This window comes from Diabrotica virgifera, chromosome 5 (assembly GCF_917563875.1).
Source record: "Diabrotica virgifera virgifera chromosome 5, PGI_DIABVI_V3a".
Taxonomy (NCBI): Eukaryota; Metazoa; Arthropoda; class Insecta; order Coleoptera; family Chrysomelidae; genus Diabrotica; species Diabrotica virgifera.
This window is the reverse complement of record NC_065447.1, coordinates 164,476,099-164,494,578: the sequence shown is the minus strand read 5'-3', so window position 1 is coordinate 164,494,578 and position 18,480 is coordinate 164,476,099. Positions and strand designations below refer to the sequence as shown.

General features: G+C 30.6%; 1 protein-coding gene across 1 annotated transcript in view; it reads right to left on the bottom strand.

Annotated features, from left to right (window-relative positions):
• LOC126885201 (zinc transporter ZIP3-like) overlaps nucleotides 1-18,480 on the bottom strand; it is a 186,194-nt gene that overhangs the window by 15,923 nt on the left and 151,791 nt on the right. The window contains exon 3 of the mRNA XM_050651650.1: nucleotides 15,120-15,332. Coding sequence (XP_050507607.1) covers nucleotides 15,120-15,332 — 213 coding nt within the window. The remainder of the gene's footprint in view (nucleotides 1-15,119; nucleotides 15,333-18,480) is intronic.

Genomic DNA, 18,480 nt, shown 5'->3' with positions numbered 1-18,480 from the left:
TTTTTAATCTACTTACCGAGGACTATCATTGACCAAAGTTTCGTTAAATTTGACCGGGACCACTTTTCCATAAGGAGTGTTGCGGGGTCCTTTGTCAATCGACTTGCGATTTTGCGACCATGTTGACTTTAGATAATTTTTTAATTTTTAATTTAGAAAATGATATTTCACTGTGCGCTACTGTCACTGGCAATGTGAGGTAAATTCTAAGAGCAGTGAACAAATTTAGGAACACTGAAAGTAATTAAAAAAAGAATAGGTAGACCAAGAAGGAGATGGAAAGACAGCGTATATGAAGACTTACAAAAAAGTAATATTGTGAACTGAAAAAAAAAGCTGTGGACAGAAAACAATGGAAGGAAGTGGTCAAGAAATGTATGGAAATACTATAAGGAATATTAAGTTTTTTAAACTTAATATTAAGTTTTAAATAACTCAAAAACTAATTATTTTATCGAAAAAATATTGTTAGGAAAAATATAGTCTACAAAAAAGTGAAAAAAATAATTTATGTATGAAATCTACAAACCCAGTAGAAGCTAGTTGTAGCAATTGAAAAGTAGGTTCTTATTCGTCAAATTCCAAATCGAATATTTCAACGTGAAATAACCAAAAAATTAGGCACTTTTCGGGGAAAACTCATTACGCCTTCTTTAAAGTGTTTAAAAAAGCTTTATTTTTGATTAAAAAAAAAATTCTAGCAACAAGCACCAAGCAACCTTTTTTTTTTGTAAAAAAATCGTAAAAATCAACCTCTAATTAGCATTCCAAATGAAATTATTCGTTACCGCTTTACCATTTACTTTACATACTATGTATTGTATATGATCTGTAAGTTTTATTGGTTGAAACTGCTCATTTTTGAAAAAAAATTGGTTTTAAAATAAAATTTTTTTAATCTTGAAAAAATTGGTTAAGATATGGCTGTTTTAACTACAGCCTTTTCAAAAATAAGCCCTTTGAACCGATGAAACTTCAGATCATAATAAACAATACATAAATGTAACTCGTGGTGGAGCGGTAACGATTAATTTCATTTGAGATGCTAATTAGGGTGCGATTTTCACGTTATTTTTTTTGTCAAAAAGGGACCAACATTATTGTGAGCGTAACTTACTTTTGTTTTGAAATAACTTAAAAAAAAACAAAAATGTAGCTTCTTTTAACACTTTAAAAAAGTTTCCCTAATAAGTGCTTGATTTTTTGGTTATTTCACGTTGAAATATTCGATTTGAAATTTGACGAATAAGAACCTCATACCTTTCATTAGCTACAACTTTGCTTATACTTTGTCTGCTGGCTTCATATATAGATACTTGCACCATTTTTTCACTTTTTTATAAGCTATATTTTTTTGATAAAATACTTACTTTTTGAGTTATTTGCGAAACTCCGTCTAAAAACGTGTTTTTTTTTTGTTTAAAAATGAACATAACTATTTACTCGCAAATAACTTGAAAAGTATTGACTTAGTGAAAATCTTTATAGAACAAAAGTTGTTTAAAATTAGTCGTTTTATCCAATTCCGGACTTTTTTGAACGTATGTTTTTTCACCCCCGAGAAGGGGTGAAACTCACATTCAGGGCAAAAGCACACATCCGCTCAATATCACTTTTTTTCTTTGACATGTTAGCTATGAGTATGCCAAATGTCATGTCAAGCCAAGCGGTTCTTTAAAATTTGGTGGTTTTATAATATTTTTTACCTTGAGTGAATGGACTGTATATAAATATGACTTCTTAAAGTTTAGTTTTTTGGTTTATTTTAAGAACCTACCTATCTTCAAAAAATAAATAAAAAACATGATCAAAAATGACTTGAGGGGCGCCAAAATCCTTTTTTGCACACAGGCGCCAGTAACCCTTACGGGGGCCCTGGGAACCCTAACAGTTTCTATTCTTTCCCTTTTAAACGAAAAAAAAAATACTATAAAACGTTATAAAGCAAAGGAGAAAATTAAAATATTCTACAAAATTAAATTAAAATTAAAAACAGCGTTTGGCTAATTAACAATACGAGTCAAGTGAAGCCAAAATGTCGCCCTCCATTGGTCGAGTTTGGGCAGGTTTTACCAACAACAAATAAATCAATGAATAGTTATTCATCGAATAAAATTTATTAGTCGATTTAGGGGAGTCAATAGAGAACGAAAACATGCATTGTTTCGGAAAAATTCAAATAAGCTTATATTTTTCTAAAACTTTTTTTGTTAGTTTATACACATGTTAAGGTAAAAAGTTTCTATTCACAGATTTAGCCGCTAATTGTTTATTAATTGTTTAAACAGTAACAATCGTTTTGTATAAATAATTTTAAAAATATCGTTGAATTCATCATTTTATTTGAAAAAATATGTTTCTATTTTGTTTTTGATTATGCTGAATCCGAATATAGCATTACAGTTTTGAAAATTCAAAAATTTTGAGCTCTTATGCAATACAGTATGTCTGCGTAACTAGGAACCATATGGGAAACTTTTTAATTATCAATTTTACGAAAAAAGTTATTCTTCATAAAATGCTCTGCACAGTCTAAAATCTATAACTCAACCATCAGATATCAAATTTGATCAATTTTATACAAGGTATGACAAAAATATGAATTTCGTTAAAGCGTAAAGTACCTTTATATTTCAGAATATCAAAAATTGTTATTATGAAAGTTGTTTGCAATTAAAAACTATGTTTTAATATGCAATTACATACATCCTTCTAATTGAAAAAAAAATTGCAAATTTTTCTCAAATTACGGATACCCAACCTCATTTTATTACAGTTAAGATAGAAAAGTTATTCTACATAAAATGCTCTACCTGGTCTAAAATTTAAGATGCAACTATTAGATATCAAACTTTTTCAACTCTATACGAGGTATAAAAAAAATATGAATTTCGCGTAACAGTTAGGTACCTTTATAGTTCACAAGATTTCAATTAGAAGGATATAATTGAATATTGAAACATAGTTTTTAATTCCAAAAAACTTTTCTTATTAACAATTTTCAATATTGTAAAATATAAAGGTACCTACTTTGCTCTTGAGCGAAATTCATATTTTTTGACATACCTCGTATAAAATTAATAAAATTTGATATCTAATGGTTGCATCTTATATTCTATACGATGCAAAGCACTTTATAAAGAATAAGTTTTTTTCGTAAAATTGATATTAATAAAGTTATCAATAGGTTCAAAGTTACGCAGACATAGGTACCTACTGTATAAGAGCTCAAAAAATAGTTATTTATGAAACAGTTCGTGAAGTATGCTTTTTGCGAACGCACGCGATGTTTAGAGCACGAACGACAACGGAGCGAGTGCTATACATCGCGTAAGTTCGCAAAAATTACTTCACGCACAGTTTCATACAATATTTTATCTACGATGAACAAATAAAAAAACTGTAACTCTTCGTCACTGGAATTTATTTCTATTCTACGATTTTTAGAACTTTGACATTTAAAAATTCTAACTTCTTTCAAACCACAAAACTGTCAAAACTCATCAAAACTGTCACTGCTCATTATGTCATCACCATGACAACATGAAAGTTAAGGATATTTGATTATATGAAAGTTTGCCAAAAACAGTGCGAAAAAGTAAGTCCCATTTAAAATACATTGTTACTTCACGCACACTTTAAACACTTCACGCACTGCTATCTAGAATGACAGTTTTCACAAACTAAAAACTTATACATACTATGACATAGAGTAGATAAATTATTTTATCTACTCTATGTCATATTATGTATAAGTTTTTAGTTTGTAAAAACTGTCATTATAGATAGCAGTGCGTGAAGGATTTAAAGTGTGCGTGAAGTAACAATGTATTTTAAATGGGATTTACTTTTTCGCACTGTTTTTAACTTTCGCGTTGTCATGGTGACAATCCTTAACTTTCGCGTTGTCATGGTGATGACAATATGAGCAATGAATTACAACAAAAGTTTTGACAGTTTTTTGGTTTGAAAGTAGTTAGAATTTTTAAATGTCAAAGTTCTAAAAATTGTAGAATAGAAATGAATTCCAGTGACGAAGAGTTACAGCTTTTTTTATTTGTTTATCGTAGATAAAATATTGTATGAAACTGTACGTGAAGTACTTTTTGAGAACTTACGCGATTTATAGCACTCGCTCCGCTGTCGCTCGTGCTCTAAAAATCGCGTGCGTTCGCAAAAAGCATACTTCACGAACTGTTTCATAAATAACTATTTTAACATTTATTATTTTTTAAAAGTTTCGTACAAACATTTTTTTTTAAAAAGAATTTGTTTGTTTTATGTCTAAATTAAAATAATGTTGACTTCAATAAGATTTAAAAAATCGTCTATAAAATTGTTGTATCTGTTGAAACTTGAGTAATACCCTCTTAGTGATCGTAATTCTGTAAAACTACGAAGTTTTCAAAAAATACATTTTTTGAGGCGTCCGTGTCATTTGAATTAAATTGTTGAGATTTTTTGTGAATGAAACATCATTTAGTAAGATGTTTGAAAAGTAAGTTGTGTAAATTTGAGAGTTATATAAGTAAAATTGTATTAGCTATATTACACATTTTTAAATAATTTTTAAACAAAATTCACGCAAGTCTCACTTTCCGCCCACACCGTGCTTAGGCCCATACATGTTATTTCTTATTATTATAACTATAAGATAGCTTAATTGTTCTTCTTTCTTGTCCAATTTGTAAAATTTCATCTGATCCATTAGTTTAGGACTTATATTAAAATAACTCAACCGTGTGCTTCGGGGAACTCTAGTATACAGGGTGAGGCAGATAAGGGGTCTATTATAAATATCTCGAGAACTAAAGGTAAGGTAATATTTTCACGGCAAACCTAATAAATTCACGTAATTTTTGTTGTAATTAATGTTTGGCTTAAAAAATTACGAATAACTTACAAATTAAAGCAGGTATAGGGAATGCTTAAGAAATAAAAAAGTATTATAAAATATCATTTCATTACAATACTAAAATACAGGTTGTTCCATTTAAGAAAACTCAGAAAATACTCATTCCGAGTTTCGACCAACCCTGTATACTAAAATTAAACATTTTGCTATATTAATAATTTTTAATAATAATAGACTATATTAAAAATCACTTGAACATAAATAGAGTTTATGCTACTTCCGGTATAACCGGAAGTAGCAAAGAGACCAAAATATTTTCATTAAATAGTTCATACCTCAAAACCTCTGTATTCCAATTTTCATGATTCTCTTACCTTTAGTTCTCGAGATATTTCTAATAGGCCCTTTATCTGCCTCACCCTATCTATACTATACAGTCCGCCAATGTTTGTGAGAAGGGTGATTTTAGCCTTATAAATAACAAATTATAGCCGATATAGATTTAATTTTAGAAATGTATAAGGTTTTTTTGTGTAAAATTTTCTGACTTTTTCAATGGCCAAGTCAGTTTTTTTTCTAAGATTTATATTTTTGTAGATACATATTTAAAAAAGCAACTAATTTCGCAGTTCATTTTTTGTTTAATAAAAAAATGAAGCACGCTCTTTTGATATGTTGTTTATTAAACATTTCTTAATCAAACTACAAAAAGTTCTATCTTGTTTGATTTTTTCCGAAGTAAAATCTCTATTGACTCCACTAATTATATTTTCATTGTGTTTTGATACAATTTAATTAAACGGTTTAATTATACTGAGTTACGACGAACGAAATATGGGTGGTGTGCACTAGTTGGTACTATACTAAATTTACAATCAAGATGCATTAGAAATAAACAAACCAAGACACGTTAAATGCTACTATAAGCACTTCCGAATCATAATTTACAATGTATATGTTACCGGCCAAACCCGATTTCAGGACAAACTAGTTTGGCATAGGCCTAACCTATTATCCTAAGCGCGTTAGGATAAACTAGTATGGCCTAGGCCAAACTAGTTTGTCCTATCGCGCGTAGGCCAAACTAGTTTGTCCTAGGTCCAGTGCCGGCGCTATAGTACATTCTTTTACGGTTTTTGCTGTAAATTTTAAAGAACCGCTTGGATTGACATGAAATTTGGCATACGCATAGCTAACATGTCAAAGAAAAAAAGTGATATGGTGCCGATGTGTGCTTTTGCCTTGGGGGTGAGTTTCACCCCATCTCAGGGGTGAAAAAATATATGTCCAAGATAAGTCCCGAAATGGATAAACTGACTAATTTTTTAAGCAACTTTTGTTCTATAGAGTTTCTTCACCAAATCAATACTTTTCGAGTTATTTGCAAGTGAATATGTTCATTTTTCAACAAAATAAGCACGATTTTACACGGTTTTTCGCAAATTTTGCAAAACGTAAGCATTTTTTGAAAAAAATATTCTTAGCAAAACTATAGCCTATAAAAAGTGAAAAAAAAAACGGTGTATGTATTAGGTCTCTATACCTAGCAAAAGCAGAGTTATAGCTAATGAAAAATAGGTTCATATTCGAAAAATTCCAAATAGAATAATTCAATGTGAAATATCCAAATAATTAAGCATTCTTGGGGAAAACACATTACAACTTTTTTAAAGCGTTTAAAAAGCTTTATTTCTGTTTTTATGAAAAAAGTTTCTAGCATCAAATGTAAGCAAGTTACGCTCAAAATAAAGTGGGTCCCTTTTGTTCTGAAAAAAAATCAGGAAGATCACCCCCCAATTAGCAACTTAAATGAAATTAATCGTTACCGCTTAACAAGTTACTTTACTTATGTTGTGTTTATAATATGATCTGTAAGATTCATCGATTCAAAGTGCTTATTTTTGAAAAAATTTGGTTTTAAAGTAAAATTTTTAACAATTTTAATTGTTTGTCTTGGTTTGTTTATTTCTACTATATCTTGATTGTAAATTTAGTATAGGTATACGTATACAACAAAATATATAATTCTTCCTTCTCATTCATGACTAATTGTCGGATATGATTAATTGGACACGTGCTTAATTGAAGAGAAATAATGAAAGTTGTGACGTTCAACAAAATTAATCGGTTAAAAATGAAACCTAACAAGAAAACACGATTAATTCAGATAATATTACATTCGAAAACATATTTTTTATATGGGATAATGTTTTAACAATAGTGGCAAAATCTTGGTCCAATGCTATTTAATTGAATATTTTTTTTTCGAATCCTGAGAAATTGATAGTCTGTGAATAGAGCATGCACCTATAAATTATATTCATAGCTTTTTGCTAATATTTGATTTTAAGCGTAGGCGCAAAATTTCGTACTAATAATTTTTAAATGCATTCATTTTTTCGAATCCTGAGAAAATAAATAAGTATTTTTGAAAAATTGAAACGCAGAATGAAAGATTACATTATTACAGAGGGCCTTAGAATAAACAAACAATTTCATTTGAATGAAACATTTGAACTTAAAAATCACACTAAATTTTTTTTTCACCCCTGTAACTTAAAATAAACATTATAAAAGTTTCCAGTGACGTTTGGCCCTCTGTACCTAATCATGTAATCTTTCCTTCTGCGTTTAAATTTTTCAATATTATTAGTTTTCTCAGTATTAAAAAAAATGTATGCATTTAAATAGCATTGGACCAAGATTTTGCGCTACCTCCTTAAGAGAACCTGAAATAGTATCTAATAATGATTACTTTTCAGAATTTCTACACACATTTTTAATTTTCTTTTAACATATTTTAATATCAATTATCCTATTCCCAACGAAAACAAATCCAAATAAGACACAAAAATTATAATAAATATATTTACTAAAAACACCAATATATTTTTTCACACTTTATTTGAAATATTTAGCAACTATCTTCATACTGTCCTGTCGGTCGGTGTACGCGTACTTCATACTGTCGCTTTTATAAAAATTCACTGTCGACATTTTTCTTAATCGCGCCTAAATAAGTAGGTACATAAAACTTATTTATTAAAAGTGGTTTTAGCAGTACAGAATATAACATCATTATTATTATCTGGTTAACAAACTTATTTTTTTTAATTATGTAGGTAATAGTCTAAGCGCCAGAGGGGTCAACGTGTCCTTTTCAATTCTGATGGACAAACTCAAAGGTTTCTTATGGATTTTTGGCTGCTGATTACGAATTTCGAGGGTGAATTTCCATCCGAGCGGTCAAAAAATTGTTATAAACAATTTAATTGTTCATAAATTGTTTATAAGGCTTGGGTTATAAACTAAAAGAGATAAAAAAAATGTTTCAAATAAAATTTGTTCCTTAATAAAAAACAAAGAAAAAAACGTTTACTAAACTTAAATCCAATAATTAGAACTTAAGATATTGTAAAATTAGTGCACAATGCAAATTGCTAAATAAGTATTTTTCGAAGCTTTATCGATCGTAACTCAGCTTGTACGCATGCAAATGAGCCTTAGAAGGTCTCGTTTTAAAGCTTAATTAAGAGGCTTTCAAACAAAGTTTGTTAAATTTCTTCATCTTTATTTGTTTTAAAGTTATACCCGTTTGAAGTTATAATTTTCTTAAAAAAATTGTACATTAATTTGTTTATAAGGGTTTCAAGCAAATTTGAGCTATAAACAATTATACTTTAATTAACAATAATGATAGAAGAACTCAAAAGGAACAATTTGAGCTTACGAAAATGTTCGTAAGTTTATTTTTGGCCAGGATATCGATATTTTATTGGCGCGCTATGAGGCGCAAGATCGGCTCACAGTCAAGTATCTAAGTATTCTTCGACGCTTTATCGATCGTAACTCGGCTTCTACGCAAGCAAATGAGCCAATATGTGATATCCATATAAAATGGATCGAGTTCTTTTGCAGCATCATTATTGCATATAAAACGAGCATTTATGATGTGGCGGCATACACGCAATTGACGGGCCATGATGATGCTGCAAGCAAAAGAACTAGGACTTTATATGGATATCATATAGATAATGAGACTCTGAAGCCCCAAAAAGTTTTAGTTTTACTACCTACAATAACAGACTTAGTATCACCATGTAACTGTAAAAATTTCTCTAAGAACTTAAGCAGATGTGAAATAGCTGAGATTCCCTGCATATCTCTATGCAGATGCATGAAAAAAATTGTTTGTAAAAATAGTATTAATAAATGATATTAACTTACTTTTTAGTTATACTTCTGAAATATTAGTTTTTAATGTTTTTTTTTCTCATTTAGTACAAAAAATAGAAGACAAAGTAAATAGAATGAAAGGTGATACGAGGTACAGTATGATGATTTAATTATAAGAATTATATGATAAAATTTTATTAGGATCTTCAAAAATGAAAAATGAAGATAACGTATGTATAGGTACATAGAAATTATAATTTGCATCGAGAAGTTAGCGCGTGAACCTTTACGCGGTGAGCCGATCTTGCGCCTCATAGCGCGCCATTTAAATATCGATATCTTGGCCAAAAATAAACTTACGAACATTTTCGTAAGCTCAAATTGTTCCTTTTGAGTTCTTCTATCATTATTGTTAATTAAAGTATAAATGTTTATAGAAGAATACAGAGAATTTTATATAGTGTATATAAGAAAATTATAACTTACTTAGTTTAACAAACTTTGTTTGGAAGCCTATTAATTCAGCTTGAAAATAAGACCTTCTAAGGCTCATTTGCAAGCGTAGAAGCCGAGTTACGATCGATAAAGCTTCGAAAAATACTTATTTTGCAATGTGCAATTCGCATTGTGCACTAATTTTACAATATCTTGAGTTCTAATTATTGGATTTAAGTTTAGTAATCGATTTTGTCTTCGTTTTTTATTAATAAACAAATTTTATTTGAAACATTTTTTTATCTCTTTTAGTCTATGAGCCAGAGCCTTATAAACAATTAAATTGTTTATAACAATTTTTTGACTACTAGGATCGAAATCCACCCTCGAAATTCGTAATCAGCAGCCAAGAAACCGTTGAGTTTGTCCATCAGAATTGAAAAGGACACGGTGACCTCTACTTGGCGCCTAGACTATAACTTAAACGTAAATAAAAAATACTGCAAAAAGAAAAATAAAGGTGTCACTTTTCTTGAGCACATTCACAGATTCTTTTGAATAAAACAATCACATAATAATATACTGGCTTAACTCGACAAACGGCGCGTTATACAGATCTTAGATGGACAAGCGGACAAGCCGATATGTGATTGTTATGTTCAGTGAATCGTTGATTTTGGTTAACCATATAATGACGCTAGTGTCATCTAACGACAAATACTTGAATCATAGACGTAACACTTTTTGAGATAGGATTTTGTAGTTTTATCAAAAACTGTTGGTGCAATAAAACTGTTTTTCATTTTTTCTTGAGTTGTGACACTTTTTGAAGCGGAGGTGCAATATGTATTAAAAACTTTTCATTAAAACCATATAGTGCAGTTACTGAAGGTGGATATGAGCTATTACCTCCGATTTCGTTGAACCTCCATCGGTTTGCATGAAAATTGGTGAGTAGTTAGAGGATATCTTAAGGAACAAAGGTGACATGGTGTCAATTTGCGCTTTTACCCTTTGGGTGGATGCCACCCCTTCTCGGGGGTGAAAATTATTTTATTAAGAATAATCCCATAATTCGATAGAGGGACAAATTCTAAGCAATATTTGTTATATAAAGTTATTAAAATAAATCAAAACTTTTTGAGTTATTAAAGATCAAAAATTTTAATTTTTCGTGAGAAAAATACATGTTTTTAACCGATTTTTCACAAATAACTCAAAAACTATAAGTTTTTATAAAAAAGTTATTATTACCAAAATTAAAGCTAATAAAAAACGAAACAAACCGCTTACTAGAAAAACCTTTTAGTCTTAACTTAAAGTGAGTTATAGGTAATTGAATATAGGTATATTTTTTTCGGCGAGTACCCAAATCTAAGTATGCAAGCTTAAATAACGGGAAAATTATGCATTTTATAACATAAACTTATTAAACATTAATTTGTCAAAGTACTTAGAAATATCTATCAAATGAGCTCCCAAACGAGTCAATAGGTTTGTTCTAGCATCAGTTTCAAACGGTTTGAAACCATCAGCGAATTTGAGCGAATAGTCGACCAGCGCGAGTAGAGGGAATAGCACTGGTGACTGTATTATGTTCTCTCACTGACCAACTGTTTGCTGACGGTTTCTGACTAGTTTGACTGCTTGCTAGAACAAACCTAATAGCATTAAAATTGATGCACCAAAATTTTTCAAAATTTATCTTTTAAAAATTTTTCTATAAAATATTATGTTTTTTTTAATAACTCCGGTAATTCTTACGATATCAGGTTCACCTAAAAACCATTTAAAAGTTAATTCCAAGGGCTATTAAACCACGTTGAATTTAATCTTTTAAACCCCTTACTTTTTTAAAAATAAAAGGTTACATTTCCCCGGTTACATGGTTCTCGCAGCAAAATTTAAGCTTTAAACGTTTCTATCTCGGTTATTTTTTACCCTACAGAAAAAATTAAAAAGATAAAATATTTGGCACAAAAAACTAAAATATGGTTATATATAATTTTTTACGTATATTGAGTGTTTTTGGAGTTATTATCAAAAAAATATGAAATTATGATAGCTTTAAAAATTCTGATTTTTTTAAATTACATCTTTTTTTTTCAAAAATATCCATTTAAACCGGTGAAAATCGTTGAGATAATTACTTATGGCAATTTAAAGAAATTATTGTAAGGATTACTATAAATTTTAATTTTTGTGGAAATGGTATATGTTTAATTTTTCACTTTTTCCAAAAAAAATCGAAAGGGTTCTCTTATTTTCATCATAACTTGCTTAATTTTGATGCTATTAACTTCCTTTGGATATAATTTGATTAATTTGATAGTTATTCCAAAGTACTTTGACAAGTGTTTAGAAGGTATATTTTATAAAATGCATCGTTTTCCCGTTATTTAAGCTTGAATATGTACTTAGATTTGAGTACTCGTCGAAAACAATATACATTCAATTACCCATAACTCACTTTGAACTAACATTAGTTTAGTTCTTTAAGTTAGGAGTGTATTCAATTTGTTATTATCTTCAATGTTGGTAATAATAACTTTTTGTAAAAGCTTATAGTTTTTGAGTTATAAGGAAAAAACAGCTTTAAAACATGCATTTTTTATGAAAATATAAAACCTTTGATCTTTAATTACTCAAAAAGTATTAATTTATGTTAATAACTTCATATAACAAATTTTGCTTATGGTTCAAGAGCTGTGAGACAGTTTTGAGTAGGTATTTTAGGCAACCTGAAAATTTTTCAGGTGACTCTTCCATGATAGCCTAATACAAAAATGCCGGTCTGGCTGGAGGGTAGCGGTTATTTTCCCCAAAAATCCCCCCCAAAGTTAAACAAAATGGTAAAAATGGTTATTACAAAAAATATCATTGACGTGACTTTAAAGAAAATTTAAATATTCAAATATAAAGAAAATAAACAGGCCATGCGATTTGAGGGCGATTTTAACTCTGCAAGATACTTGCATGGGCGCCCCATGATTATTTTCAGGGGTTGCATTTGAACTTCAGAAGATTTCATCTGAATCTGTACATACTATTAACAAGTATAAAATATACAACTATACATGCATAGCTATGTACATTCCTTCCGAACAGGGAGGTGCAATTGTTATTTTGACAGGGTATTTTTTAATATTAAATATAAATATTCTAAAAAAGACAGGTTATTTTGGTGAAATTTTCCAACTGCCAGATGATCAAACAAATTACGCGTGTATATAAATGAAAAGCGCTATAGGTAAGCAGCAGTGTGAGAAAGATCGTATACCGATAGCTGTTTGCGTCCTCTGTTGTAGCTGAGCGAGTCCGTTCGCTAGAGAAAAATCACGTGACCTGGCGATATCCATGTTGCTGTTTCTCGAAACGTTAGAATAATTATTATATATTATAGTTTTGTAAGTAACTTTTTCTTAATTAAAGAAAAATAATACGTGCATACAATAGATTTTGCAAATATGATAGAAAAAGACAAATTTATTGTTATAAATAAAATAGGTAGAAAAGTATAAAACTATAAACTAAATTAATTCTGTGTCCGAATCTTGTACTTCTTCTTCAAACTCCTCATCTGAGCTTAAATATTCATTCTCTTCTTCTTCGTCCTCGACTCCCCTCGAGACTCAGATTCCTCTTCTACATGATCTGTAAATAGTTGTAATATGTATTTATAATTAATTAAAAATTAATTAGTGATTAATTAGTTGAGTTGCTACGTAATGTATGCCTTTTTATACAGAGTTGAAGCCTGGACAATCACGGGCGCATCTGAAGAAAGACTTGCCGTTGTTGAGATGTGGAGTTATCGAATAATGTTAAATATATCATGGACACACGTAACAAACACGGAAACATTAAGAAAGATGAAAAAAGCAAAAGAAATACTCAACACTATGAAGGAAAGAAACATGAGCTACTTTTTTCATATACTAAGAAATAAAAAACGTGATGTGATTGGTTATATAAGTAAAAGTATTAAGCATTGGTTATATAAGTAAGAATACGTAGCAATTCAATCAATTAATCACTAATGAATTTTTCATTAATTATAAATACATATTACAACTATTTACAGATCAGGTAGAAGAATCTGAGTCTCGAGGGGAGTCTGACGAAGAAGAAGATAATGTATATTTATTTTAGCTTATTTTTCTTTCCTTCATAGTGTTGAGTATTTCTTTTGCCTTTTTCATTTTTCTTAATGTTTCCCTGTTTGTTAATTTTTGTGTCCATGATATTTTTTACATTTTTCGATAACACCACATCTCAACAATGGCAAGTCTTTCTTCAGATGCGCCCGTGATTGTCCAGGCTTCGACTTCGTATAAAAGGACAGAGAATACGTAGCAACTCAATTAATTAATCACTGATTAATTTTTAATCACTGATTAATTTTTAATTAATTCTAAATACATATTACAACTATTTACAGATCATGTAGAAGAAGAATCTGAGTCTCGAGGGGGGTCTGACGAAGAAGAAGAGAATGAACATTTAAGCTCAGATGAGGAGTTTGAAGAAGAAGTACAAGATTCGGACACAGAATAAATTTAGTTTATAGTTTTATACTTTTCTACCTATATATTTATAATAACAAATTTGTCTTTTTCTATCATATTGGCAAAATCTATTGTATATTACGTAGTATTTTCCTTTAATTACGAAAAATTACTTAAAAAACTAAAATATATATAATAATTACTCTAACGTTACGAGGCACAACAACATGGATATCGCCAGGTCACGTGATTTTCTCGAGCGAACGGACTCGCTCAGCTACAACAGAGGACGCAAACAGCTATCGGTATACGCTCTTTCTCACACTGCTGCTTACCTATAGCGGTTTCATTTATATGCACGCGTAATTTATTTGATCACATGGCAATTGGATAATTTCACCACAAAAAACCTGTCTTTTTTAGAATATTTATTTTTAAATTAAAAAATACCCTGTCAAAATAACAATTGCACCTCCCTGTCCGGAAGGAATGTACATAGCAATGCATGTATAGTTGTATATTTTATACTAGTTAATAGTATGTACAGATTCAGATGAAATCTTTTGAAGTTCAGATGCACCCCCAGAAAATAATCCTGGGGCGCCCATGAAAGTATCTTGCAGAGTTAAAATTGCCCTCAAATCGCCTGGTCTGTTTATTTTCTTTATATTTGAATATTTAAATTTACTTTCAAGTCATATCAATGATATTTTTTGTAATAAAAATTTTTACCCTTTTTTAAATTTGGGGGGGATTTTTGGGGAAAATAACCGCTACCCTACAGCCAGACCGGCATTTTTGTATTAGGCTATCATAGAAACGTCACCTGAAAAATTTTCAGGTTGCCTAAAATACCTACTCAAAAATGTCTCACAGCTCTTATACTATTAGAATTCGCCCCTCTATCGACTTATGGTATTATTTTTAATAAAATAATTTTCACCCCCGAGAAGGGGCGGCATCCACCCCCAGGGTAAAAGCGCAATTTGGCGTTATGTCACCTTTGTTTCTTGGGGTATCCTCTAACTACTCACCAATTTTCATGAAAACCGATGAAGGTTCAACGAAATCGGAGCTGAAAACCTTCAGTGACTGCACTAATATAAAGAACTATAATATTATACATATTATGTATAATATCTTACCTGTAGTATTGGTATCACATAACTTGTTACGCTGCTATGGATAGTCGATGCTGCCATACCCACTAATATTCCAACTGATGACCCACCAGAGAAAATAAGAATATAAGAAAACTGTCGTTGCAATGAAATGGAGGAACTTGATGCTAGTTTTACGCCTAGACAAAAGGATACCACCAGCTTATGGCTGCATATTGCCCCTAAGAATAATAATACCTAAAATAAGATGTAAGTTATTTTTTTGATGTTCATCGAAAAACCAAGGATAAATCAAATTATTCCAACTAAAACATCCCTTGTTTTATAGCTACGCTACCTATAACAAAATTGGTTATATTAATAAGTTTTAGTAATAGACCTGGATCCCGCGTACCAAAAAAAGTTGATTAATAGCAAGCTGAAAATTTGTTAATGTCTGACTGGTATATTATTTGACAAATAATGACATGATTTCGAAGTTAGTTAAGTATAATATATGACCCTAGGGCGTTATTTTAAAAAATAACACCCTAGGGTATTAAATTTAAATAACTAGTTAAATACTGTCAAGTTGACAAATAACAACCTAAGTAAAACTATGGTTACCACAATTACGTTACGACTACTGCTGGTAAATCGTTGATTGAATATTACACATTCGTGTATTCAATCAACGGGTAAATGTACTTATTTGGAAACTAATTAATTCAAAATTCATTCAAATTTTTTTGCATATAAAGAATAATTTAGTCGGACATTAACACAAGTAGCACCAGAGCGGTCATTTTGACTGCTTTCTATTTTTGATCCTCTGTATTACTTATTCCTAGTTGTTTTAGAAAGTTGATAATTTAGGACTTTTCCTAGATCTACTTGAGGATTATAATTCCTCCTTTACAGGTACTTAGTGTAATTACTTTTTGGGATGTGTTAACATATACCTAGAAGCACCAGGGCGGATATTTTGACTGCTTTCTATTTTTGACCCTGTGTAATACTATTTATTCATAGTTATTCTAGAAACTTAAAAATTTAGGACTTTGCTACATCTATTTAAGGATTACAAGTTCTCTTTTGCAGGTAGGTACTTAGTGTAATTACTTGTTGAATATGTTGATGTCTATCTAGAAAAAATGCGGTCCTTATTACGGAGGAGAAGTACCAGATCTGAGCGATGATCAACAGATAAATTTGCACTTGCGTCGGCAATATGGAACTTATTTATAGAGAATTGTATATTTTGCTACACCTACAACTGGCTAAAATATATCTATCGACGAACAGCTTTTCCCACAAAGGCAAGATGTCACTTCACCCAGTATATGGCGTATAAACCGCCGATAAGTTTGGAATCAAATCTGGCTTACAGCTAATGTCTAGTCCAAATATTTATTGCACGGATTTCCTTACCTACGGAAAGATGAACAACGACCAGACAATCAACTTCTAGGGGAACATGTAATTAGCGGTCTAATGGGCCCATTTATGAATAAGGGAAGAAATGTCACGATACATAAAAAGTATTACGAAAGAAGGCTACCAGCAGTACTGGAACAATAAAACGAGCAAGAAAGGATATTCCTCCGTCAATAAAAAACGAAAAGATGGAATTATACAAATCAAAAATTTTTATACACGAAGACTTGAGCTAACCAGGGAAACCAGGTGTACCAGAGAAAAATGATCAAAAATGTTCTAGCACTGAATTCTCTATACTCAAGCAATATTGAAATAGGCATAGACAAAAAGGAGAGACCTAAAACCATTACCTACTACAACCATACAAAATACGGAGTAGACGTTGTAGATCAGATGGCCATACAGTGCTCAACCAAATCAGCTTCAAGAAGATGGCCGTTGCAGGCTTTTTTTAATATCTTAGATATGGTAGGAATAAATGCTTGGATTCTGTATAAGGAAGTTACTGGTTGTCAAATATCTGGGCAAACTTTCCTACTTCAGTTAGCAGAAGTATTGCGACAAGATCGTCTGACTAAGTGCAGGACAATATCAACGGAAACAAATCAGAGATACAACACCTCAATCAAATAATAAACGTAGGCAGTGACAAAAGCTACAATATCTCGGACATGTGAAGCGGAGCGAGAAGTATGGCTTCCTATGACTCATAATTAATGCAAGGAGGGGTAGATAGCAGAAGAAGCATCGGAAGAAGACGAATTTCATGGCTGAGGTTTGGATGCAGCTCAAAACAACTATTCAGAGCTATACTTACTCAAAATAGCTACCTATGATAATTTCCAACCTACGTAGCAGAGATAGCACCTGAAGAAGAAGAAGTGGAAAACTGGGAACTTAAACTAAAATAAAACATGTGAAAGTCATATACCTATGTAAAAAATTTGTGTATAGGTCTTGTACAAGCAAAATTTAAAAATTTTGTTACTACATAAATTGTGCTTAAATAATTAATTTAAATTAACTAAATGTCTTTTGTTACTACCTATTAACTCAATATAGTTTTTTTTTTCAATTAAAAAACGATAGGAAAACGACTGGAGATAGAAAATTCAAATACCCGTCATCTTGATCGCTCCGGTGCTTCTAGGTATGCAAAAATATTGGTGCTTCTAGTGTTAAACGTTGAAGGCACCACGGGTATTATAGATAATAACGCTTTCGATCAACGTATATAGGGTGAGGCAGATAACTGGCCTATTAGAAATATCTCGAGAACTAAAGGCAACAGAATCATGAAAATTGGAATGAAGGGGTTTTGAAGGATGATCTATTAAATGAAAATATTTTCACCTCTTTGCAACTTCCGGTTATACAGGAAGTTGCTTATAACTTCGTTTTTTTAAATGGGACACCCTGTATATTTTTACATTTCTGGATTCTCTTCGATGTCTTGTTTCTTAAAATATGACGTTTTTTTTTATTAATTTCGTAGAAAAATTAACACCCTGTAGAATTGTAGTAGTTTGACATCTAAAACTCGCCTTACGTTCAAATGATTTTTAATATACTCTACTATTGTTAAGAATCATTAGTATAGCTAAATTTTTAATTTTAGTATACAGGGTTGGTCGAAACTCAGAATGAGTATTTTTTGAGTTTTCTTAAATGGAACACCCTGTATTTTAGTATTGTAATGAAATGATATTTTATGGTACTTTTTTATTTCTTAAGCATTCCCTATACCTAACTGCTTTAATTTGTGAGTTATTGGTGATTCAAGCTAAACATTAATTGCACCAAAAAATACGTAAAATTTTATTAGGTGTGCCGTGAAAATACTCAATCCCAAATAATTCTTCAGAAATATATACATATTAATCCAGACTGGTCCTTAAAATTACCAATAATGGTTTATCTATCAAAATACCTATGTAGTTAAGATTGTTGGTGCGATTAGCAATTA